At 32.5% G+C, this 27,961-nt stretch overlaps 2 protein-coding genes across 3 annotated transcripts in view; both read left to right on the forward strand.

Annotated features, from left to right (window-relative positions):
• Positions 1–4,892: 4,892 nt before the first annotated feature.
• On the forward strand, positions 4,893–6,206 carry LOC132276239 (probable purine permease 4; the record flags this gene model as incomplete). The annotated part of the gene is made up of 1 exon (XM_059777583.1): positions 4,893–6,206. A coding segment is annotated over one exon (1,065 nt), but the record flags the coding sequence as incomplete, so codon positions are not given.
• Positions 6,207–17,749: 11,543 nt separating this feature from the next.
• LOC132303213 (uncharacterized) overlaps positions 17,750–27,961 on the forward strand; it is a 48,289-nt gene continuing 38,077 nt past the window's right edge. The window contains exons 1-3 of one of the 2 annotated variants that reach the window (XR_009481139.1): positions 17,750–17,805; positions 17,945–17,966; positions 18,317–18,493. The gene's annotated coding sequence lies outside the window, so the exon portion shown is untranslated. The remainder of the gene's footprint in view (positions 17,806–17,944; positions 17,967–18,316; positions 18,494–27,961) is intronic. The other variant, XR_009481140.1, reaches the window with a different exon arrangement.

Genomic DNA, 27,961 nt, shown 5'->3' on the forward strand with positions numbered 1-27,961 from the left:
TTATTGTTATTTTTCGGACATTTCAAATTTAAAATTAAATTTTAAAACTAAATGATTATAACCGCCATCAAAATTTAAAATTAAATAAAAATTTAATCAAATAAATCCCTTTTCACTCCACAGTCCACACATTATGGGTGTAATGCTTAACCAGTTGAATGAATACTATTATATATCTAAATATTTATATTCAACCATTTTTTTATCCGGATCTAATATGAGATAAATAACATTTGTTACATTCTCTCCAACCCATACTCGCAACGTTCTAATTGCGGTCAGACCACCTTGACTTGTCTATTCGGGGTGCTCATCCTTACGCTTTTCGGGTCATGTACTTGGCGTGACATCAGTTTAAGAATTAAGTCTGACTCTGACACCGACTATAACGAATAGACACTTATTCATTTATTCAAAATTTCAAGCTGTTGAATAGTATTATATACCCACTCATTTAGGCTCAGTTTGGTAGATTGAAAATGGGAGGAAAGGGGAAGGGAAGGTGATGGAGAGTGATTAAAAAATTGTGTTTGGGTAAAATTGGTGGAAAGAGAGGGAAGGGTTTGGAGGGTTAACACAAGACTTCAACAGTATATTTCTTAACCTCCTAAAAATGGGTGAAAACGGAAGGAAAGGGAAGGAGAGGCTTGGTGAGTGATTTCTGATGCAAAATTTGTCCTTGATTACACACAAAATCCATACATACAAGTTAGCAATTGCACAGAGAGAGGGGGACAAGCTTAAGAGTTGAGAGAAAGAGGGCCGGCTGAAGCTTGCGAATGGTGAACCTAAATTGGAACAGCGGGCAATAGAAACTGAAAAATCGATATGGGTTTTGATTTTTTGAACAATCTGAAATGATGCCGATATGTGTTTTGAACTTTTGATTCTTGCAGACAAATATATAAACTGAAATATATGGGTTTTAAACTTCGTAATTTACAGTTGCAGAGAGAGGGAGGAGTCAAGTTCAGAGTTGAGAACGATAGAGATGGAGGCTGAAATGATTTGCCCTAAAATTATTTTTGCTTTTCTGGTGGCCGATCTATGGGCCTAGACAATATATATATCTTTTAAAATATAAAAGGATATAATAGTAAATTTATTAAAATTATTCCCATTCTTTTTCTTTTTTTTTTTTTTTTTTTTTCTAAACATAATTTTATTTTTTTCTTTTCTTTTCGATTCATTAATTAACCAAATACCATTAAAGATTAAAATTATCCTTTCTTTTTCTTCTGATAGTAACTAATATTATGTTCCCTCTTTAACTCACCGTACCAGACATAAATGATGGGTATCACTTCTCGTCTCCCAAAACCAACACACACATAGCTTTAAAGAAAAGTAGAGTACCGTGGTCAAATAAAATAAAAACAGTCGGTCAGTAAAACTGTTCCAAAATCTGTTAACACTAAAAATCTCTGACTCAAATCTACAATCTCTGTCGCTTTATCCACTTCACTCTTAACTCATTCATTCTTCCTTGTATGTATGGCTCATCTCTACTTAATTACAGTAACATATGACCGAAACCGGAGGATGTAAATTAAATTTCTTGTGTGTGTATATATATATATATATACATATCCATAGTGGGCGCAGCAAGCCCCCACATTGGCTCTCAATAAAATGACTGTATTTTCTTGTCAAAAGGTCAAAAAAAAAAAAATTGACTAATAATTAATACATTTGTTTATGGGCTAACTAAGTGCTTGCATTATCCAGAAAATACTCGGTACTTCAGGAGTTATGAGAATGTAGTAATTCCGGTTAATGTTGGAGTCAACGGGGGGCAATTGCTTTTACTGAAATTTTTTGTTATTTGTATTTCTTGTATATAAAATTGCCCTCACTAAACTCCTAAAATATTCACAAAAGACCTGAAGAAAACTTCTAAAATTAAAAAAGACTCATCATTTTTTAACTCATTTTTGTCCAACAAGTTTTTTAAAATTCAAAGAAGACTAATGTCTTTTGTCTACAAAATTTTTAAGTATCAAAATTCAAAAAAGAACCCACATTCGCTATTGAATTTTCTATTAGTTTTATTTTCTATATACAATTTTTGATACTTATAAAAGTGCCCTGATTGAACTCCTAAAAAATTTACGAAAAGCCTTAAAAAAAACTTTCAAAAATTAAAAAGACCCTCGTTTGCTATTTATTATGCCCCGACTATGCCATTGTTAGTCGAATAAGACATAATAGGTACGGTCAAGTGTAAAAAACATCCCTAAAGTATGTTTACAGTACACGTGCAAAAAACACCCCCTAAAGTTTCAATTTGGTGCAAATAGGTCACTTTAACAAATTTAAACTCTAAATTGACTAAATTACCCTTACCGAACCATTTTTATAAAATATTTCAAAATAAATAATTTTATAAAATGATCGAAAAATGCATTATTGGAGAACGCCCCTCGCATGCAAAAAACACCTCTAAAATTTCATCTTTGTACAAAAAGGTCCATTTGACAAATTTAAACCCTGAATTGACTAAATTACCCTTACCAAACCATTTTATAAAATATATAAAAATAAATAATTTTATAGAATGACCAAAAAAGACACTATTGGAGGATGACGACAATGGACAAGAAAAAATAAAAATAAAAATATAAAAGAAAAGTAAAGATAAAAATAAAAATAAAGTGCAAACTAAAGAAAACATATGTACTTCAAACTCCGAAAACCAGTGCACACTAAAATTAGGATTTTTTTTTTATTATTTAAAGCAGTGTTGGTACGAAAAAAAATAAAATGAAGAAAAAAAATTTAGTAGAAAACAGTAAACTGAAATATCAAAAAATTTCAAACACTTATTTTACAAATTCTCAAAGTTAAAAATAAAAAATAAAAAATAAATTTAGAGATATATATATAGAGAAAAAAAGTTTCAAAAATATATATATAAGGTTATGCGAACACAACACCCGTATACTATGAGATTAGTTACATATATAACCGTTGGACATTTTTTGAATAGTAAAAGGGTAAAACGGGTATTACAGTATTAATTTATGTCAAATTTTTTATTGAGGTGTATTTTTGCACAATATATAAATAGTTGGGGTGTTTTTTGCACATTTTTCAAATAAGAGTAAAAATATTACATGAAATATACTTTAGGGTGTTTTATGCACTTGTCCCTAGTTTTTTTTTTTTTTTTTTTGGGTAAATGCACTTGTCCCTAGTATATCTTAACGTTACATTGTTAATCAAACACTAAACCTTTGCCATGAATTGCCTAGTCGAATAATTTTTAATAAACTATTTATACAAAATATAATTAAATGGAGAATTCCACTTTCTTATTTATTACATAATTAACCAATTAAAAAAGTATATCTAATAATTCACTGAAATTCAGTACAAGAATCATTTAAGTAGCGGCATTGAGGGCCGATATTAAATTTAATTTTGAAAGGGTGGACTATAGTCCACATTTAAAATAAATAAATAAATAAAAACAAATTTAGGCCTAAAGTAGCACTAGCTATATATGGAGCACGTGTGAGGAAGGTTCAAGGCAGAAAATGCCTTCTAAAACTGGGAAAATAAATTTTAATGCCCTATTATTATCAATAATATGATACTCACATTAATTAAACATTGGCAAGTATTGATAGGACTGAAATAAATGTATCACTCTCTCTTTTTTAAAAAACGTTAATCCTGTTTTTTTTGGATTGTATTAAAATAATATATATATATTTTTTAAACAATATATTTTATATCTTTTTATATAAATCGTTTAAAATTTAAAAATTGAATATTCAAAACTTAAAAGGATAAATTAGTAACTTTTCAGAAGAATAATGTATGTCCCATTAAAAATCATTTATTTTTGATACATCAAGAGATGGAAAGCAAGGACTTTGTTAAGTAGGAGTTTAATTTGATTTATCTTTTCCCTTAATAACTAATATATTATTTAAATAAAAAAATAGAGTTATTAAACTGAAAAAATAAGGGCAATTTTTATGATATACTTTATAATTATATTTTGCTAACATTAGCAAATGTCGTCATTTGACTAGTACAATATATTAAAAGTAGGTATAAGCATTTAACTAGTAAATAGTAATGTGTATTTAGTATTTTTTGTTTTTGCTACTACTCTATATGTTCATATATTATGTTCATATTATTATTATTATTTTTTTTCTCTTTCTCTCTCTCATTTTATCTTATTATTGTTTTCTTATCTCTTTTCATAAATAGAATATTCATTCTGAATAATCCTTTATCATATCAGATCATATCAACAAATAATTATCATATCACATGAACACCCCGTTATCGAAATTTTTTTTTTCATAAAATCATAATTTTTTATCATTTTCTTGAAAAAAATTCATTCCATCTTATCAACACAAAGCCTTAAGAGTCCTCAGACTTTATGCAAAATGAGAAAATACCATTACCATCTTAAATTCAATTCGCGTATTATAGCTATCACCCACTTAAACTTGCTCATTTACATTGAATATTGTTTTTTCTTTTAAAAAAAAAACTTCAAAGTTTGTAATCTTGTGCTGACTTTGGCAAGATTACATTTATTTGAAACAAACCTCCACAAATGAAAAAGAGACATTAAATACCAGGCCGAGAAGATTTTTTCCCATTAAGGACCCTCTTAATAATACTAATAAATACTCCTCAAACTTTAATCAACTTCCACCCATCAACTCAGATTCATCTCCCCAATATTTCAACCCCTTCTTCTTATACTCCCCATGGATGTCTCAATCCCACCACCGCCACCAGCTTCTGTCTCCTCTCCCCAAAACCACCACCACCACCAAGAAATGATGAACAACAATTTTTCATCAAACCAATTGCATGAACAAGATCAACCGCACAAAACCACCACCACCACCAAGTTCACCAACAACAAAACAAACAACAATAAGCAATACATGATCCTCCTAGCAGCCACCTACCTCTGCCTCTTCGTCGGCTCCGTCTCCTCCAGCCTCCTCTCCCGCTTCTTCTTCATCCACAAGGGCTCCAGCCGGTGGGTCTCGACGTGGGTCCAATCCGCCGGCTTCCCTCTCCTCCTCCTCCCTATATACCTCCCTCACCATCTCCTCAAATGCACTCCAAGAAAACCCTTCTCTCACTTCACTCCAAAGCTCTTCGTCATTTCCGTCCTTGTAGGCTTCCTCATAGGCCTCAACAACCTCCTCTTCTCTTGGGGCACTTCTTATTTACCGGTATCGACCTCATCCCTCCTATTATCCACTCAGCTCGCTTTCACGCTGATTCTATCTGTCGTCATTGCTAAAGAAAAAGTCACTTTCACGAACTTAAATTGTGCTATGCTCCTAACCCTGAGTTCGGTCTTAATAGCCTTGGGGTCTGCGCACGACAGACCCCAAGGCTTGACCACTAAAAAGTACTTCATAGGTTTTTTCTGTACTATCAGCGCCGGTGTTCTCTTCGCTCTCTATCTCCCTGTCATGGACAGGATTTATAAAAAAGTTTATTGCTACTCAATGATGATGGAAATGCAGCTGATCATGGAGGTGGCGGCCACCGTGTTGGCTACCGCTGGAATGGCCGCGGACGGCGGATTTTCTGAGATGAGGGTGGAGAGTGAGAAGGTGTTTGACCTGGGCCCCAACGGGTACTGGGTGACGGTGGGGTCCAGCATGGTGACGTGGCAGCTTTGTTTCGTGGGCACGGCTGGGATGGTGTTCCTGACGACGTCGTTTACGGGAGGGGTCTGCATGACGGCGTTGATGGCGATGAATGTGGTTGGGGGTGTGATTGCGTACGGGGAGGAGTTTGGTGGGGTGAAGGTGGTGGCCACTCTCATGTCTCTGTGGGGGTTTTGTTCCTATGTGTATGGCATCTATGTTAAGATGAAGGAGGAGGTTGGGAAAGACAAGATCAACGGCCAGGATCGTTCGGTGGAAATGGGTCAATCTGTAATGGACGTTGTATGATGATGTTGATCTTGCATGTAGCGTGTGTACTAGTGTTTTTTGCAAACAAAAAAAAAAAAAGGTGTTTTGTTTAGTTCTGTTATGTTATATGTTCGTGAAAAAGTTCTGTATAATACATATAAAAAAAGAAAAAATAAATAAATTTTGAACCACATATAAGACTTCATTTGATGTATTTATTTGAAATTTTTTGAAATTCATTGACCAAAGAAGTCTAATAATTTTACTTTAATTAATGAGGGAACTTAATTTAATTCAGATAATCTACCAGGTGTGGTGTAAGAGATAAGAATGCATTGAATGGAAATTTAATTTGAAATTTCATATTATTTATATTTTTCTGTTATCATTTACCATAAACATCTGGGTATATATCTTCTCACAGCCACTAAAATCGGGATATATATCAAAACTGGAAAAAGTCGAAATCAGTCTACCAGAAAATGACATAACTAACCACCTAAGAATCTCAACTTGTTGATTTTTTATTTATATTTACCCAAAAAAAACAAATAATCTCAACTAATATATTCTTTTACTTATATATATATATATCAATTTAGTTTAGTTACTTCAAGGCTCTTATAGAGTAAAATTTTGATAAAACATTATTTCATGTAATTAATTTTCAAATAGTTGAGAAAAACAATTATCTGTATAAATAATAACTTGAAATTGATATATATATATATATATATATATTTATTTATTGGGTGGTAAAATTATCTGTTTAGATAATAACAATGTTAAAGGAAACATTCCTTCTTATCTAAAAGAAATGCCACAACCTGCCAACCTGGAAACATGACCACAAGTGATTGAACAGGGTTTAATTTTGCTCACTATCATTTTTCATTCTTATGGCCAAACTCTTACTGTGCTTAGTTCTAAGTTGGCAAGATTGGTACTCTTGTCTTTTTCTTTTTCTTTTTTAATTGTATTTTATTGTTTAATGTTCTTTTTAAACTTCTAAAGTTAATTCACCATTTCATAGATTCATCTTATACTAACAAGTCTAAAGTGGTAAGTGCATTTTATTCTATATTAGACACAAATAGGGAGAATCTTAAACTTATAAGTGATAATAGACACAACACCACCCACTAACTTAAGTTTTTTATCAAATAGAAAAATATATTACAAATTGTTTTTGCTATCTTAACCGATCGACTCCGATCCTTTTATCTGGCTAACTAGCTCATTACAATTGTTATCTTAGTCCTTTTTGAGTCCCTTATCACTCTAAGTATCTGAGTAATCACTCTAAGTGCCTACTCGGAGGTAGAGCAAATTATGTCAAAGTAAGCCATGAGGCCTAAACTACTGAAAAATAATCAAGAAAATGTTTACATAAAACAAAGGGGAAAAGGAGTGCAACAAGTAAAATATTCTTGGCCTTTTTCAAGCATTTGCATATATTCACTAGCCTAGGGAGATCATTTTTCAAGCATTTGCATATATTCACTAGCTAAGGAGATCACATGGTCTTCCTACACCAAGTAACATTTCACATTCTTGTTGCAACTTGCAAGATATCTTGTTATAAAAAAATAAAAAATAAAAAAAACAGTCACAAATGATACAAATCTTTGTAAAGGCAAGAAAATAAACAATGGCTTACAGTGGGGCTCTTATTTGAATTCACCATAAAAAGAAAACAGATTTTCTTAGGAAACAAACAGAAAACTATTGGATAAATGATAGAAACTTTTTAACTTCTTTTTCCCTCCCACCAAATACATAAAACAAAGTACAGAATTTGTCTCTTACAAGCCAAAAGTTGATTTTGCTTATAGCTTTTGGCCTTTTCCCTCCTCTACCATAACACTTGCAATGAATTCCACTCAAATTAATGATCATTGAACTGAGGCTTTAATGTGATGCCTTTGGGATTGCCTTGTCTGTTAGCCTTTATAAATGAAGGCTCACCTTTTTTTATTAGTAGACTTGTTTTGTTGCCTTTAGTGCAAGTGGTGGACCAAACAAGAAAAGCCAATAAAACTAATTAATATAAACCATAACTGCAAAAAAAAATCATGGCAGGAAGTGGGGAATTATAAATATAAGGGTTAGGGTAACGATAATTTGGACAGTCGGTTCTGAGTCATTAGATGTGATGGGTCTCAAAATAAAATTTTACATGAATTATAATCAACAAATCATGAGTCTGGCTATACCATAACAGATGACAAAGATGGTGAATTTAAATTTTCTTTCTTTATTTTAAGGTTTTCTTAATTTTATATATATATTAGACCCAACCTGAGTGCAGTCCTGTTTTTGGATTATACTCTAATGATGAGTTGGCTGGCTCAAAAAAGATTTTTTGCAATACAAGAGCTGACATGATGTCCCCTCATTGTAGTTTCTTTAGTGATAAAGAAAGTAAAAGTTGTTTAAGCCAATTGTGGTGAAAAGGTCTTACACAGCAAAAATAATTTCCATTCTATTAAATATTTGAAGCCACAATCTTTGTGTGCTCGCGTGATAGATTAGATAGCCTTTAACAAGGAATTTATATATTATTTGGGAAAGAAAAAAAAACATGCACACTTTTCCTTTTCTTGATTTATTGATGACATCAGAGCAAATTTTACTAAATTAACCTGTACTATCAAGAGATATAAAATACCCTCCTCAACTATTTTATTTATTTATTCTTATTTTTGATAATAAACGCTCTTAGTTTATAAAAAAATTAAAATTACTTTATCTCTGACGTTAAAATTTTGGTGTTAAAATGATTAAGTAGAATGCATGTGACACGTGGATTGATTATTTTAATAAAAGTACTATGTACCTTACTGGGATATCATATTCAGCCAAATGCTAAAGATACCCTTCTCGTATTAGAGTGTTGCGTTTCTTGAATTTAGCGTGATCTTCGAAACCTTGTGTTCGTGTACCAGATTGGACCAAATTGTACTAAATTAACTTGTAGTAACAGAGATATAAAATATCCTCCTCATTTATTTTATTTAGTTTTTTATTCTTATTTTTGATAATAGACACTCTTAATTTATTATAAAAAAAATAAATCAAATTACTTTACCCCACGTTAGAATTTTGAGGTTAAAGTGATTAAGAGTCAGTTTGAGATTGCTGTTAAAATGTTAAAACCACTTTTAATAATAGAGTTGTTATAAAAGTGTCGTCAGTAAAACGCCGTTAGGCGTTTAGTAACACATTATATAAAGTACTTTTTATACTTGAAACATTTTAAAAATTATTTGGTAATAATATTGTTTAAAACATTTTATTACAAATTTTACTATATTACCCTTATACTAAAGGTATGTTAATTCCCTAATATTAAATATTATAAAATTCCATTGAGTTCAGTGATTTATAAAGATGAACTTGTATTCACATATTTTGTTTATGATATCGAATTTTTATTGAGTACTAAAATATAAATGAGTTAAACATATCTTAATGATGATTATTTTGTATTTGATTTGAGACTTCCAGTAATAAAATAAGCAAATTTGCTTATATGATATCTAATAATGAAATTTAATAATATAATATTTTGTAATATAGACAGCATTTTATAAAATAAAACTAAACACTTTAATCACAATTAATAATTTTATAACTTGTCATTTAAGATAATAACATAAATGTATTATGGTTATTTTAAAGACAAATTACAAGTCATAATTTATTAAAAATTAAACATCTAACAATTATATAATTGAGAAGTTATACGGTCATGAACAACCCCATCTCATTGTCATCGCCCATGTACCTCTCATATGGGTGTTCATCATTGTTATTCCCTTATTCATCAAGCACTAAATCCAAATTCTCATCATAGCGTTGAAATTCCTCATCAATAATAATTGTTCGCCGTATAAAATTATGAATCGTCATGGATAATAACAATTACAACTTGTTTTGAAAAACTAAAACTAGGCATTCGTGATAATTAAAACTCTTAACTCAATGTAATTATAACTTTCCAAAAATTAATCAGAATACCAACTATGTTGTTTAAGAAGAAAAAAATACATAAATAAATAAAAATAGGCGAGGGAACTACCTGAAGAAGCTACTATAATCTGACCAACAAAATGACACTATATAAATAAAGTACACTATATATGCAACTCAACAATGATAGTCATGTAAAATTCAGGAAAAAAAGTCTAGTCATGTACATAACACATCCAAACTAACTTCATACTTTAAGCTGTTGATATCATGCTATGTACACATAGGGAGGGATCATACCTGATACGATACAAGTTATGGTGATACAGATCGGCACTATTGAGATTGGAAGGCGGCTGAAAAGTCCAAAATAAAGTAGGATCTTTGTTTGTTATGGAGTTCCACGTATTACTAACTTCATACTTTGAGCTATTGATATCATGCTATGTACACATAGGGAGGGATCATACTTGATACGATACAAGTTATGGTGATGCATATCGGCACTATTGAGATTGGAAGGCGGCTGAAGAGTCCAAAATAAAGTAGGATCTTTGTTTGTTACAGAGTCCCACGTATTGTTTGCTATTTGTTTGTAGGAAGGGATAAAATTGTATTAATAAAAATTATAAAGGGATTAAATTATCTACAAGAAAATTAGTTACTAAAAAACATGGACCTTTACCCGCAACACAGTTTTAAAAGTTACGATTCTTAACTTCAATTAAACGCACTTTTTAGACTTAACCTCTACTATTTTTAAGAGTTTTTTTTTTTACCAAACATATTGTACCGCATTTTTAAAAAATGGAAGTGCTTTTTAGCAGTAGAGAATGACTCCCAAACACCCACCAAGTACAATGCATGTGACACATGGATTGATTGTTTTAATGAAAGTAATATGTAGTTAGGAGAATTAAAGACATACTTTCGAGTGTTGTCAATTTTGGAGTCCTCTATACCCCAATCAAGCACGTAAGGCTCAATCAGGTCAAAAAAAGCAAGGAGTGGTATTATCACAGCCACGAGGACCTAGTTAGTCTTTGTGCACCCACCATTTTCAATTGATTTACATCAAATTATATAAGAGGGGCAATATTTACACTCCATTTTGATACAGTTGTACTCTAATCTTTAAAAAAGAAAAAAAGAGGGTTAAAATCACAAAACTCTCCTGTTATTTACAAAAACTACATATAACCCCCTCTATTATTAAAAAAAAACCCTTGAACTAACATAAAATATCACATTGCCCCCATTCCGTTACAGAACCGTTAAGTACCTACGAAATAACAAAAATGCCCTTGTACGATATTAATGTTTATTTAAATATAATTATAGTAATTATTAATATTTCTCTCTCTGTTTGTGTCTTTCGCAGCACTCTATGGTGTGGTGGCTTTTCGTGTTTGTTCTTAATTGATAGTTGTTGAACTGATATTTAAATAATCTCCGGTATACAATCTAATTTTCTAATAAATACAAGTTGGTGATATACTTTGATTAGTATATTACTGTTGAATTTCTTTGAAGTTGTTTACCGAGGAAGGTGTTTTCATAAATGGGTCTTCGTTGAACCTCTTCAATTGATGATAAAAATGGTTTTTTTGGGGGGTATGAGATAACCTATCATGGATCTGGAAAGTGGTTTTTATCAGACTCATGTTAAGGTGAGACAGGTGTGTGTTAATTTTTGTGGGGGTTTGATTTTTTGGAACAAATCCATTTCGATTTTGCTGATCATATTGTGCGCACGTGTGTGTGTGTGTTTGTTGCAGAAAGAGTGGAGGACAGTCTTGACCTTGGCTTATCAGAGTTTGGGTGGCGTGTATGGAGATTTGAGTACATCTCTTCCGTATGTGTATAAGAGCACATTTGATGAAGACATTGTACACTCATAGACCAATAAAGAGATTTCAATAGATCAACTAGGGCTGGGGGACTTTAATCCATTAGATATCTTCTGTTATTGATGCTATGGAGGAATCCTCACACTACTTAAATGACAAATAAGAAGAAGAGAAGAAGGGAAGATACTTGAGATCTTGCTATGGAATAATCCTCACACCAGTGTAATGAGAGAGAAAAAGAAGAAAAAAAAAAAAAAAATTTACTAAATAATAGGTTATGTAGTTGAGGGGGTTAGTTAGATAACAAAACAGAAGGGTAATTTCGTCATTATATTGGGGTATATGGTGCACATGACGGTCACGTTATCAGAAGATGTTAATTTTAGACGGTTAACTAATGGGGAGGGGTGATATGATATATTTTTAAAAATATTGAGGGGTATTATGATAATTTCTGTACTTGAGGGGGTTAGTAGATAGTTTTTGTAAATAACAAAAGGGTTTTGTGATTTTAGTCAAAAAAAAAAAAAAAAAAAAAAAAAAATGATAATTCTAACCCTAACTTTATAAATAAATTATTATTATTTTTTAAACGACACAACTACTCTTTAAGATTTTCTTTTTTTGCCTCTAATCTTTGATATTTTAGGTATCTTTTGATAAGGAAAAAAAATAAAAAAAAAAAGTCTTTGTTGAATATATATATAAATTGACTCTTATGATTTGACCGGACCAAAAAAAACAAAAAAAAAGTATACATTAAAAAAAATTATGGCTAAGTATATAAAACACTTCTAAGATTTAATTTTTAAGCAAATAACACCCCTCTTTTACTTCGGGTACATAACTCCTTTAAAAATTTATAAATGTTGCAAAATAGGGATTTTCTTTGATTGAAAGTACTGTTAACAAATCATGTGTCTTGCATATGACTAATTAATTAAATACAAAAAATGCCCTTCTTTGACTAAATTTTTCACCATTTTTTAATTGAATTTTGTTTACTATTTTTTACTATTTAAATACTGATAATGCCTTCTTTTTTTTTTAACTAAATTGTTTAATAAAGGCCATAATAGTCATTTTAATTAACCGAGTTTTTTTTACTATTTTATTTTAATTGTAGGAAGGGTGTTTTAGTATTTTTATGTGGTAATTAAAGGTATTTTGTAAAATAAATAAATAAACTTACTTATTGAGAATTTCTTTTAAATGAACTTTAATTAAGTACCTTTTTTAAATACCTTTAATTACAATTTTTTTACAAAATACCTTAATTAAAGGTATTTTGTAAAATAAATAAATAAACTTACTTATTGAAATTTTTTATGTGGTAATTAAAGGTATTTGTAAATTTTTTTTACTATTTTATTTTAATACCTTTTTTTAAAATAAAAAAAAAATTGGAAACTACGTTTAATTTTTCTATGCAAAATCACCATTAATAATTTTAAATAATCATAATACAGTTTCAAAATAAATAAAAAAATTGGGGAGACAACATTACTCACTTTGCCCCTAGTTTAAAATTTCAATATTTGACAGTTGGGAGGGGTAATTAGCAATTTTTTATAAATTGAAGGTGTTTTTTGTAAAAATAAAAAAATTAATAGCCGGAGTAATTTTTGTGACGCCTAAATTGATCAATGAGTGAGATAATGACATCTATTGAGTGACCATGACTTCGCAAGATGAAAAAAAAACATAGTGTGTATGCATGGATGATTAAGGAAACATAACAACAAATTAATACTAATAATAATATACAATAAGTACATGTACGAAACCTTTCAAAATAATACGGAGTAATAATATTAATAAGTACCTAAGACCAGCTCAAAAAATATGCCAAATGCCATACATTTTTTTAGTACCACTGAAAGTTTCGATTTTATTTATTTATTTATATACATCTCGAATTTATGTCACGGCTGACATGACACTTAGTTAATAAAAAAATACACATCAATATTTAAAACTCTAAAACCCAATGTTACACCATAGAGAGCTATTCTGTCTGAGTCTTTTACGAAATCAATTTCTTGTTTTTCATGATCATTGATGGCTGCGGACAATCGTTCTCGTTTCAGAGAGGAAGAATATCAGTTATGTTTTTCATTGTATGCCTAAGGGAAATATATATATATATATATATATATATATAGGCATCATATGTTGATCAGAACGATCCGATCATATTAGCTTTTTTTTCAATGTAGTTCTTTTAAGTATCATTTGTTAAATTATTGGCAAGAGGATTCAATATATGTATAGTTAAGAATATGCGTTTACATAAAGAGATTCTCATAGAAGCCCAAATGTTTTTATGGTTGAAAATTTTCTTGATAAATGACATGTATATATGCTAGTATACATTGGTTTTAGTAAGTCTTCATGCTAGGGACGGATCTATAAATTTATATGGGGGACAAATTTAAATAGAGGGTTTTTTTTTTTTATAATTTCAGTAGTGGTAATTTTAAAATTTTATAGGCATAAATGCAAAAAAGTACAAATTTAAAAGTGTAAAATGTAATAACAAAAAATTTAAGTAGGGGTAGATGCCCCCACTGAACCTACTGTAGATCCGTCCTGCACACTCAAGGAATATTTTAATTCAAGCTCATGCGCATTCAATAGGGTAGATATATATATATATATATATATATAGAGAGAGAGAGAGAGAGAGAGAGAGAGAGAGGATATATATATATATATATATATATATATATATATATATATATATATATATATTGTACTATACATTTTATTAATTTGGTGTAAACATAATTCGTAAATGTCTTTCATCATTCTTTTTAATTTTTTTCCCTTCGTAAATTTTGAAAGTCTATTACAAGCTTTGATTAGCTGCATGTTTTTTTTTTTCCACCCTAAGTTTTAATTGAATTTATCAATCCTTTTACAATAGAATTTTTAATTGTAATTTATTTTTTGTTGACTAATTTTGCTTTTCTGATATTAACCAAAGGGCAAGTGACCTAATAGTATCAGTCTCTTACTTTCCGAAAAGAGGTTAGGGGTTCAAGTCTCAGAAGGAACAAATATGTGTGAGTACCAACTAGAAAAAGAAAAAAAAAAATAGTAAAAATTTGCATTTTGGTGAAAAACTACACACTTTTAAAGCTTCCCCCAAGTCTACACCATCATTTTTCTCTTCTGATTTCGACCATGCATTGGCTCACGGAGACAACTAATTGATTATGATCTCACATTCAAATGAAAATAAAATGATTTTAGTGTTTCAAAGTCCCATATAACAGCTAATTGTTCCTCTTTATATATATAATTTCGTTTACCAGAAATACTTGACAATGATGGTCAATACACTAAGTTTGACCAAAATCATGCACCAAGTCCATCAAAATTCATTATTTTTGAAATGTAATTAACAAGAAACTAAGTCGTCATGCAAAAAAAAAAAAAAGGAAGAAGAAGAAGAATTGAATGAATGGCCAAGCCAACATTTCATTAAGCAAGACCAACTCTTTTATTGTTGAAGCTAGATGTTGTGAAAATTTAACCTTTGGTGAGAAAGAATGCACAAATTATCTTACAAAAGCAAGACAATTAAGGTGAGGAGTTAGAGATGCTCAAGCTGAATTCATGAATAATTTGTTCGAATGCAGAACAAGAATTTAGATTTTTTCTATAAAATATAATTTTAAGATGAAAACCATATAAAGATTGTATTTGAGGCTAATACATTATGTCAAATGAAACTTCGGTCCTTGTTAGATAACAAACCCCAACCAAACAATATTAATTGTCCATGATGATTTATTCTAATAAAAGAAACAAAAGGCGCGTCATATTTATTTTGCAAGATACATTATGTCAAATGTGACAATATTTCCGAATGATTCATACGTTCCCTAGATCTTGCATAAGCCCAAAATACATTCTTTATATGGTTTTATTCATAAAATTCTATTTTATAGAGAAAATCTAAATTCTCGTCTTTCATTCAAACAAACTATTCGGCTTCAGTTTCTCCAACTCCTACCTTAATTGTCTTATTTTTGCAATATAATTTCTACATTCTTTCTCATCAAATTAAAGGTTTGACAGAATTACTTGAAGTGCCTTTTATCCTTCCGAATTTAACACATGAAAACGTTATACACTTCAATCTCTTATTTTAATGAAACTTTCTGCTTTTTCTTGTCACAACAAATCCATCAAGCTTACCATAGTTCTTGTAATAATCAAAAGCTTCATTATATGAGTTAAAAGGCATATCGGTTTTTGGTGTTTTACCTTCTTCATAGTCATCTAATGTTTTGTTATTCGTTCATGTTCTCAACACTAGTCTTTTGTTTATCTGATCCCAAATTTATCTCCTTAACATCTTCTATTTTTTATCAAATAAAATAAAAAATTATTTTCAATATGAAATATAAAAAGTATATTTTCAGCCAACTAAAAAAACAATTAGAAAGAAATTATTATACATTCTGTTTAAGATTAGCTGTTATGTAGGACCTTGAAACACTAAAATCATTTTATTTACCTAGAATGTTGTTTTCATGAATTAATGAATGGTCGAAATCATAAGAACAAATGAGGTGCAGACTTAGGGGAAGGGGAAGTTTTTAATAATTTATCCAAGTTGATAGAATAAAAGAAAAATTCGTCAACAGAAAATAAATTATAATTAAAAATTCTGGATGCGAAAAAAAAAAAAAAAAAACATGCTATAAATCAAAGCTTTAAATAGACTTACTAATATTCTAATATTAAAAAGGAATTAAAAATAAAGACAATAATAAAAGACCTTCAGGAATTATGATAAAGGATGTGGTGAATTAGTAATAGTATCATTGCACCAAATTAATAAAATGTACTACTATACAACACTATCTATCTATATATATATAGATGTATGTGTTTAAAACTATCGATATTGTTTGATTAAAAGCATTTGGGCAATATAAGAATCTCTTCATTATACAAAGATTCTTAACTATGCATAGAGGGAAACCTCTTGCCATAAAATAGATGATACTAACAGATCTAGACAGAAAAAATGTAACATAATTGGTTCGTTTTGATCAGCATATGATGTCAATACATGTATCGCTTCCTGTACATATACAACTAAATCATAAGAACCTATATTGACGGAAAACATACCTGAAATTCTTCCTCTTTTCTCAAAAACGAGAACGATTGTCCCTAGCCATATGTGAAAAACAACTGTGGTGATGCAGAAATTGATTTCGTAACCCAAACGCGAAAGGTGAAGGAGAAGGGCACTCTATAGCATAGTATTAGGGTTTAAGAGTTTTGAGAGCGTTATTTATCTTACCAAATAAAAAAAAACATTAATTAGGAAAGTTGAACGCTCTATCAATTAAGGTTACGAGTAATATTCATGTTTTGTCAGCCGTCACGTACATAGCATCCATCTCGAAATTCTTTTTAAGACGGTGCTCATTATATTAATGGCAGGAGCAGTGTTTATTATTAGCTTTATTATTTTGTGATCGACATTTGTGGATGATCATTGCCTTGGTATGTTAGTAATTAATCATTGATTAACTTGTCACAAATTAACCTTTGATTGATCAACGTGGATTTAACTAATTGCTTTTAGAGATCATAAATGGACCAGGTTGAGCTCTGAGAGATGAGGCCTAGGCCCACCAATCTTTTATCAATTTAGAAGGTTTGGCCTACCTGGGCCATAAAAGGTTCCAAACCATAAGCCTGACCCACAACACACACAGGTCAAACTTTGGTGGAGCCACGGGCCTTTTTTAGTTAAGAGCAATGATACATCCTCTAATTTGAGTAATGTCTAAATACATGAAGATATCATGTGATAGACTCGTACCCACTCAGGCATCCCAGGGCAGGCCCTGGCCCAAGGCGACAAAGGCGGTCGCCTTGGGCCTCAGATTTTAGAAGGCCTCAAATTTTGAGGCCCATAGGGGATGGAAATAAGATAAAATAAAAAAAAGTTAGGGCAAGTTTCAGACGACACAATCTGCTTCGACACTCCGCAGGGCGCAGGCTCCGCTATCGCTTCAGGTGACAAGGTATGTTCATCCTCTCTCTGTCTCTTCTCTTCTCTCTCCTTTTGCATGAATCGATCTTTTATATATGTTTCTTTCTTTCCTTCATCTCATCATTTGATTTGTTCTAACTTTGGTTCGGACGACACAATCTACTCCGCAGGGCTATCGCCTCAGGTGACAAGGTATGTTCATCCTCTTTCTCTCTTCTCTCTCCTTTTGCATGAATGTTCATCGTCTTTCTCTCTTCTCTCTCCTTTTGCATGAATCGTTCTTTTATATATGTTTCTTTCTTTCGTTCATCTCATCATTTGATTTGTTCTGGTTCGTTTGATTCGGGCCTTTACCTTTGTTCCAATAGTGAAAAGTAGCTTACAATAGCCAAATCATGGAAAATAAAGGGCTACATGAGCCCAACAATTGGTCCAAATACAGTTATAGCCTAGCGTTCCTAAACTATCACCGCCTTCTGGAAAATATATATAGATGATCAATATACCAATCTCTCTCGTTCTCATCTAATCGATTGTGGCAGTTAGGTCTCCCCCTGTTTTGCAATCCAATGGCTTCTGAAGCACCACAAAAGTCTCTTGGACGATCAGGAAAGGGATCGAAAAAGTCTCGTGGACGACCAGGAAAGGGACTGAACATCCGTGACGTGTTGACCGATGAATAGATAGCCTTGTACCGTAAATTGGTTGTCGAACAAGGAGTAGGTGTCTCTTCTCTGATCTTATATTGTAACATCATCTTTATATATATGTGTGTGTGGGGCTAATTAATTTGGTGCATTTTATAGGGGTTTCAAGTTCCCGACGTCGCCCCCGATCACAATTTAGAGTCGGTCATTGGCTTGAATATATCTTACATTCACATTACCCTTCTTTTCATATTGGAAAATTTCTTTGGTATTAGGGGACAAATTACGAGTTTGTGAAAACTGCGCATGCAAATGTGGTGGGTATTTCTCACTTCATCTTGTGCCTTGCTTTTGTGGCCAAGAATAAGGATGATGCTGATGGTCAGCCTGAAATTTTTCGTGCTAATGTGTTCGAGGGAAACCACCAACCAATCTATGTGATCAAGACTAATGAGGTAAAATTAATTAATTTATTAGTTAAATAGCAGTTTCGGGACTGTTCCACTTTTATGGAGATTTGATTATTATGTACATTAGATTCTGTTATTAGTTGTTTGGGGAGAGGAAATTATGGAAATTTTATTAGTGTGTGTATCTATCTAATAGTATGATTGTATGAATTTTAGAAAAAAGCATTACAAGGGTTCCAATCACTTAAAAGCTACTTCAAAAAGAAGAACTACAATATAATGAGAGTAGCATGTCTAATGTAGTCCAAAGCTTATGTCGATGCAACATAACTGTTATTTTGTTTTATTGTAAGAAATAAAAGGGTTATAAATGCTTAGAACTCTCTAATAAGATGAATATTGTAAGAAATATGATGTATAATTAGTTGAAAGCTTATGTCCATGTACCACAACTCTTAGCTTGTTTTCCATAAAAGTATTGTTAAGAACATTAGATATTAGTATATAGAGAAAAATATAGAACTGCCCCCGAACTATTAGTTATTTTGCAAACAACCTCCTTTTTTGACCAGTAACTCGGAATTACTCAAAATTTTGCAATTACCCTACTATCTGCTAATGTTTAAAGAAAAATAGAATGTAGTCATGTGCAAACCTCAAGGCATATAGTATGATCATTTTCACCATTGTACCTATCCTATGCACCTTTATTTTTTGGATTGACATCAACTCCTCTTCAAACACCAACTTAAGTTGGAGCATAATGAAAGGGTTACGTTTTTTGCTTGCAATGACGAGGCTGGAAAGGTACCATCAAAGGTAGTGGTGGTCACCTTAGTTGTACTGAAATTGGCCGAGCCAAGTTTCGCGGAGGGATATAGAGGTTTTTGGACTAATGATGGTGGGTTGGAGATGCTATCTCAACAGGAGGATTCATGATCTTCACAAAATAGAAGGCGGGGTGAGAGGTATGTGGTTGTGGAAGAGGAGATGGTAAAAGATGTGGATTCTATTTTGGGTGTTAAGAAGGGGGAAATGGTGGTGATCGGTGGTTATTTGGCTTTGGTTCTAAAGGCAAGTGTTATTAATTTTTTTTGACTAGTATAGTAAGTGTTATCTAATGAAGAATATTTTATTCACGAGTTCACTGCCTTGTGTAAAGTGAAGATTTGAGTAAGTAGAATTACTCATGTATATGAAGATAATGACTTCTTTTTTTCTTTTCTTTTTTCTTTTAAAATTAAAAAAAAAAAAAAACCCATTCAGGGAAAAAAAGAAAAGATAATGACTTTTTTAAGCTGAAAATGAGGGATTTTGGTCATAGATTTAGGTCAATGTCTAAGCACATTTGACCACTTTTTTTCCTGCATAAGGTTGGATTGTAAAATATGAAGGATTAGCACGGATCTTGGGGAATTTTGGACCGAATTCGTACTTATAATTTGATGTGCTATTTAAGTGAGTCTAGGCTTCAGTAGTCCCTATTTAAATCAGGACGAGAATGTCGAATGGATCGATTCTCGGATTGAAATGCAATCCCACGCCTTATGGTGTGATACTGTGGAAATTCATGTCTACATATTGGCTGTACATTGAAAAAGACTATATCAAACATTTGAATTGATCAATAATTTTGAGATTTGTATTGCTTGAGAAGAGTGCCAACAATCTCAAGCGATAATAGTGGAAAGATGTATGAAATAAAACAATTTGGAAGTGGGGAAAACCCATTAATTTGTTTGCTTGCGTCCAAAAGACAACCATTAAATGATTATGGAATGATATTAAAAAAAAAAATAGAGAGAATGTGAATTTAAATCCTTTATTCCAGTAACTGTAGAAGTATTTAGGCAAAGTAATATTTTAAAGTTCATTAATCTGATTTTTCATTGTGAGTGACTTGTTGTGGGTAAAATTTAGGAGTGACCTTTGTCAGTTTACTTAAGGATTAACCTTTGGTGGCCTTTGAGAATAGAATGGCAAGAGGAAAAGGAATAAGGTATGATATGGCCGGTAAATCCTGCTTCTCCATCAGCTGGGAGTGAATGTGTGTGTGTGTGTATAAATGAAGTAATTAACAGAGAGAAAGAGTAGACTATAAACGGGCCATCTTGGTACAGTTTTATTGAATGGGTAAAATGTTTTTAAAAATAATGAATTGACTTCGTTTTGTTGTGGTATATTAGTAAATCGACCTAGCTTCTAGTGGGCATTTAAAGCTTTGGTCTCATTTGCAAACTATATACAATGCTGGTTTTTTTTTTTTTTTTTTTTGGGGGGGGGGAGGGGTTGTTTGCATTTTGCCCTAATATATGAACAATTATCATTTTAAATTTGTATAATAGCAAATATATTATTATTTTTTAAAAAATATCCTCTAAATCCAATTTATATACATACAGAATGCCATTGTCCTTGTTGTCTCCATACAAGCAATTGTCGTGTGGCCGTGTCTTTATTGCGTTGTATTTTTATCTGGTAGGGACTGCCATATCATAACTCTCTTATGCCCTGTTCTTTGGGATTTAGATGATTGACTTGAAATAAAACAAAAAAGGAGTACGATTTTCAGTTGTGGCACAATATTGGCTGAAGCAGTTGGATAAAAAGGGCCATCCCTAGTAGAAGTGGTAGAATTATTCCTAGTCCCAGGGAAATGGTTTTACATTATTATAGTGAATGTGACCTTAACGCAATCTGATTTTGATTATTTGATCCTTACATCTACCTAGAGTAAGTTTGGCATTCATCTGCGTTTTCTTCTTGAAGAACTTGAGAACCGTTGCCCAAGACACTGATATATCACACTACTAAGTTATTGTAGTATGTCGCCTTATGTATATTACTTATTTATGTATGTTGAATTTCTGCTAGGAATCATAAAATATTTTTTCCAAGTTTCAGCCTTAAATCTACTTTCACTAATTTGTTTGGTGTCATCACATTTTCGTTCCAAGTAACTTTAGGTGGGTTTTATATGTGATCTTTCATCTTTGTAGTCTCATGGTGAATTACCGGCCTAAAGTGTTCTTTCTGTGCCTATTTTAGTGTCTCTCTCTCTTTTGTCTGAAAAGAGGAAAATCAATGTTTGGTATAAAGTATGTTATTTTTTAAGTAGAATTGGAGTGGGTTCGACAAAATGGAGACAAACTAGTGAGATTTTATTTGACAATAAAATTAAACATAGGTTAAAAGGAAAATTCTATAGGAGTGGAGTGTTGGGCCCTAAAAAGAAACAGGGGTAGCTTCTTCATGTAGTGGAAATGAGAATGTTAAGATGAATGAGTGGAGTGACTAGAAGAGATAGGGTCAGTAATGAAAGTGAGAACAAATAGGTGTAGCACCCATTAGTGAGAAAATCCGAGAGAGTGGATTTAGATGGTTTGGATACATACATCGGAGACCTAGAAATGCGCCGGTCAAATGAGGAGGACTAGTGGTAGTAGATTGTAAGATATACTAAGAGGGCGAGCAAAAATAACATCGGTTGAGGTTGTTGAAAACGATTTAAAAAAGTTAAAAGAATAGTATATTGAAGTGGCTTGTAATAGAAAAGTTTGGAGCGAGAAAATTCATGTAATTGACCCCATTCATATGGGATTAAGGTAAAAGATGATGATGATGAATCACGTGAAGTGCTTAATGCTTGAGGATGAGGAGGGTAACAATGCTTTACACATTTATGTTGATTCAGTGACAATCCATACTTTTGATTCGTCTCTTTAATTTTAATCATTATGTTTATTTCTTTTGGATAATATTGGATGTTTATGTATGCCCTTCGTGTTTTTTTTTTCCGTATCTTCTCGTACACAGGGAATCCTATAAACTGGAATTCTAGGTATGTTGATAACCAAAAAAAATGTTCTAGATTTAGATTTCCATCTTGACAAAGTTATCAAAGATACCAAGGGTTAAGCAATCGAATTAAGTTTATGGGTCTAACAATTCTATATGCCCCTATCTTAGGTGGACTCGGTACATGTATCGGATTTGGTATGTGACCGTGTGTAGGATATCAAATATTACAACCTAAGAAAACTACAATAAGGCTAAAAATTCACATGTATTGAATTATCTTCTTTATAGTAAAATCAGTTGTTTGAGACAATGATGTAGACAAAAAAGAACACAACAAGGGAGTTTCATGTACAAAGACTTTAAATTTTAATTATTGATATACCTGTTTGGTGCATCTCTTGCCACAAGTGTTGGACAAATGTCCCGTATTTCCATGTTTGATTGTCGTGTCTGATTACCACATGCATTTTTGTGAATCTCACATACATGTTTTTGGGTGTTACTTGCAGGCGATTGAAGATGTTTGTAAGAAGTAGTGCGAGGTTGTATTATTTTCCATTTGGATTAAGGGGCTGTAAGCTTCATAATTGTGGCTTTAGAGCATTGGATACTTGTTTGGCCGTGTACTAGGGGTGGTTTGTAAATTTACTAAAAACAATGTGTTGAGATTGTGCATATTACTTGGAATTTGTCTTTTTTGTAACAATGTGGCAGAAGTTATGGGTGCATGTAATTGAATATGATGAAGTGCCGGACGAATTCACGGCTTGGTTCTTGTGCTTTTGTGCCTGAAAGCTGCTTTGGAGATGGTCTGGCTGCGTAAAAAAAAAAAAAAAAAAAAAATATTGGTAATGCCAAGACGGAATGCGTGAAATAGTGATTAGTAATAGATTTCAATCTTAAACAGGTCAATATAAGAGACCATGAATACATCAAATTCCTCTTGATGGGGGATGGTTTGGTGGCAATATTATTACGAGACGACAGGAAAAAATGTGAACGCAAGTTGAGGTGATTAGCATCATAATGTTTTAGTTTAAAGTTAATAATTGATTAACATTTGTATAATGTTTTAAATGGTGAATTCACGAATTTAATTAAACATGAATCCTCTTTTGACCAGAGGGCCTTTTTAGCATTTTATTATTATTATTATTATTCTGTTTGGGTAAAAGAGGATCATGCTTGTGAAATGATCAACTTAACAAAAGAACCAAAATTATTTGAATCTACGAAAAATAGTCGGCTTCGAGTAGCAAGACAAAAGAATTACCAAACACTATTTTTTTTTCCTTTTTTTAATTTTTTGACACTTTTTTTCCTACGAAGTTGGATTGTAAAATATGAAGGATTATCGAATTCATACTTATAATTTGATGTGCTATATATATATATAAGTATAAATAGATGTGCTATTTAGGTGAGTCCAGACTTCAGCAGTCCTTATTTAAATCAGGACGAGAACGTAGAATGGGTCGATTATTGGATTGAAAGATACTGAGGAAATTCATGTCTACATGTTGACTGTACATTGAAAAAGACAATATCAAACAATCTCAAGTGATAATGGTGGAAAGATGTATGAAATGGAACAATTTTGAAGTGGGGAAAACTCATTACTTCATTTGCTTGGTGTCCAAAATACTGCCATTATATCCATTTCACTTCTCATTCGGATTCAATGTAAAACAAACCTCTAGGGGACCGCCATTATATCCATTTCACTTCTCATTTGAATTCAATGTGAAACAAACCTCTAGACTCTAACACTTATCCACTAAGCTTGCTCGAATTCTTCCCGGAAGAACTTAGCATGAAAAATTTCAGACTCCCCATCAATATCATTCTTCTCCTTATCCTTGGCCTCAAAAGTAAGGCACAAGAAGAAAACAGCAACACCCACAATCAAAACTTTCACAAACTCTTAGCTTGTCCCCTACCACAAAAGAAATTTTTCAATATGAAAGAAGGGATTGTGAATTTAACATATTCTTTCTTTTTTTTGGGTAAATAATTTAAGGAACAATTATAAGAAAGTGGATTTTGGGAGGTTTTATTTTATAGAGATGGAGTCAAATTTATGGACTTTGACCAAAATCTGATGTGGATATGAAAAAACATTGTTCATTTTCCCAAACTACCTTTAATATCTTCAGACATTACTTTTCTACATGTAATTACTACTTTTACATACAGATGTACTACATAGGTACCATTTTTGTGCAAGCCAAGTAATCAAAATGTTATGCACAAAAAGTGATACATTTGAACACAAAAGTGATACTTACATGCACAAATATGGTACTTTTGTACAAAATTGGTACTTACCTATGTAAAAATGATACTTCGCTTGAAGATGTGGCATTGTGAAAGAGGTTTGTAGAGTAAGAGATGTGAGCTGTTTATAGAATGATAATTTTGGTTTTACAACTCAAATCCCTTGTTGCAAAGAATTTTAGAATTGATTAAAGTAATTTAAAAAATTCAATTAAAATCTTATTCAATTCCAATTCTAATACTGCAATTTCATGCCACCGAATATAGCCTCAACTTGTATCAACTTTTTTTGGACTTGTTAGCGTTACAAAATTTCCAGTGGAATCCCTCCAAATCTCATTATTTTTTAAAATTCCATCATTCCAACAATTGAAATTCTGTTTAAAATCCAAATCTTAGCGTTTTTAATGTCCTTAGTTTTACAAACCACTTTCTCATCTTTAACCGGTAGAAAATTTATTTTCTTTCAAATTTCATTTTACATATTTTAGTCTAATTCTCTGGATGGCTCGGGGCAACCAAAGTCTCATTATGCAGATAAATGCTGATATTGAAGCTTTGCTTAAACAAACAGGGCCTTGTTAACACTATCCTTGATGGCTTTGGCTCTTATATATTCCTATTCAACACGAAAGAAAATGCTAACTGGGTGCTCTCCAATGGACCATGGTTCTTAGCTGGGAAGCCATTAATCTTGAAAAAATGAGATCCCTCACTAACAAGTGACACTAAACACACATCAGTCATACCTACAAGGGTCAATTTTCACAACATTCTCGTACAGCTCTTGATAGCGAAGCGATTGAGCCTCATTGCAAGCTCTGTTGGGATCCCACTCTGCGCTGATCATGCCACTGAGAAAAGCACGATGATCAAATTTACTCGTATCTGCATGGATATTGACATGAATAAGCCATTGGTGAACATTATCAAAGTTAAAACTTGTCCTGATTCTTATGAGGAAGTCAGAGTGGGATACCTTTGGCTACCTAAGTTCTGCAGCAAATGCAAAAGTTTTAGACACGTTGCAACCACCTGCCCACAAATCACACCTATTTCAAATAATGATAGCGCTCATCACTCTGCTGAAGGTTGGAGAACAGTTTCTAAAAGAAGGAAAGGTAATGGGAAACAGATAAATCCCTCTGTTCTTAGCATCTCTCAGGATCAACCCACCCCCCATAGTCCTCATGCCTCTTAACACTTTACTCCCATCCACTTCTTACAAACCACCAACCCAGACCACCTCCTCAAATGAAAAGCAAACAACCCACATTCCTTATATTTCTAACACCTTATTCCCATCCACTTCCCAGACCACTTCCTCAAATGAAATACAAACAGGCCATATCCCCTCCCCAATCTTCACACTCATTAACAACAACAAACTGGTGGTAGACTTCTCACATCCCAACCTGCAGATCAACCCAAATAAGGACAGCAATCAAGCACTTACGCACCTTAATCCAACAAGTCTTACTAATTCGACTTTGGGGTACTTGCATAACCTCTTTAGTCCACTTGACATTGATGCTAATCTTGATTCAAGTGACCCTGAATCCCCTCGCAGTGATACATTGGATACTAGTTTCTGCTTCCAAACTCCCAAGAGAATGAACAAAGTGAACACAAGGAAATCCAAAATTTCTAGCTCTAAGAAAGTTTCTGGTTTAGTACCTGTTAGTTCCATTAGCTTAAGGTATCTGAAAGGCATTGCCAAACCATCCTCCCAATGTCGTCCATCTTAGTATAGAACATTCGGGGCCTAAATGGCCTTGAAAAGCAAGCAAAAATCAAGAAGATGATTTATGAGCTTAAACCTGCTATATTTGTTATTGTTGAGACTAGGGTCTCGAGTGCTAACATAAAAGCCAGAAGTAGACATGCTGCTGATACCTGGATGCTAGTTCATAACTACAGCCATCCCTTATGGGAAGGATATGGATTTTTTGGAATCCGTCAATTCGTCATCTTACTTTCAGTGACACTTCTAAGCATGTTACCCATTGTCACATCTCTGTCACTGGTTATGCCACTCCCTTTATGTTACCAGTTATTTATGGATCGAATGATGCTGAAGAAAGGAGATTGTTATGGCAGGACCTTGTCCACGAGTCATCACTTTTTAGCTCACGGTCTTGGATAGTAATATGATTTTAATGCAATCACAAGCTTCTTAAAGAAGCATGGCGGATCTAATAGTTGGAATCCTGCTATCACATATTTCAAAGATTGTCTTCATATTGCAGAACTGGAGGATCATAAGTTCAGTGGCATCCTCTTCACTTGGAGCAATCAAAGCTTTGGAGACACTTGCATTGCTAGGAAAATTGATCGAGCCTTGATTAACTGCCAATGGAACACAACATTTCCTCATTCAGAATGCTAATTCCTCCCCCAAAGAATTTCAGACCACAGTCCTATATTGGTCTTCATAAATTGCATATCCTCAAGAGGAGTCCACCCATTCAGGTATTTTAATTCACGGTGCACTCACCCTCTTTTTTTTTCCAACTATTAACAGAGTTTGGAGGACCCATGTCACATGTTTCAGCTTGTTCAAAAGCTAAAAATGTTAAAGGGCCCTCTCAAGGAGGCATGCAAGAGCTCTTGCTCAGAGCTTACTTCCAAAATTCAGCTTGTCAAGCAAGAATTATTCAAGTGTCAGGAGGATTTTGATCTTTCACCAAATTATACCCTTCTTAGAACAATGGAGAAATCACTCACAGCCAATTACCTTCACTTGCTATCATCTGAGGAAAATATGAAATGACAAAAATCAAGAGTAATGTGGCTCAAATTAGGGGACTGCAATTCAGCTTATTTCCATAAAGCCTTCATGGCTAGATCAAACAAGAACAAAACTTTCAACATCACTTCACCTGAGGGCTTAACTGTTAGTACGGAAGCAGAGGTCAAATATGTCTTCCTCTCCCACTTTAAATCACTTCTTGGTGAGAACCTCCATCCCCCTTGTGGTATTGTAACACTTCAACCATATATTACCAAGTCAATTTCCTCTTCTTTTTTGACTGAACTTGAAGCAATCCCC

Source organism: Cornus florida, unplaced genomic scaffold (genome assembly GCF_030987335.1).
Source record: "Cornus florida cultivar Cherokee Brave unplaced genomic scaffold, ASM3098733v1 CherokeeBrave_3.0.0_Hap2_Chr01, whole genome shotgun sequence".
Lineage (NCBI taxonomy): Eukaryota > Viridiplantae > Streptophyta > Magnoliopsida > Cornales > Cornaceae > Cornus > Cornus florida.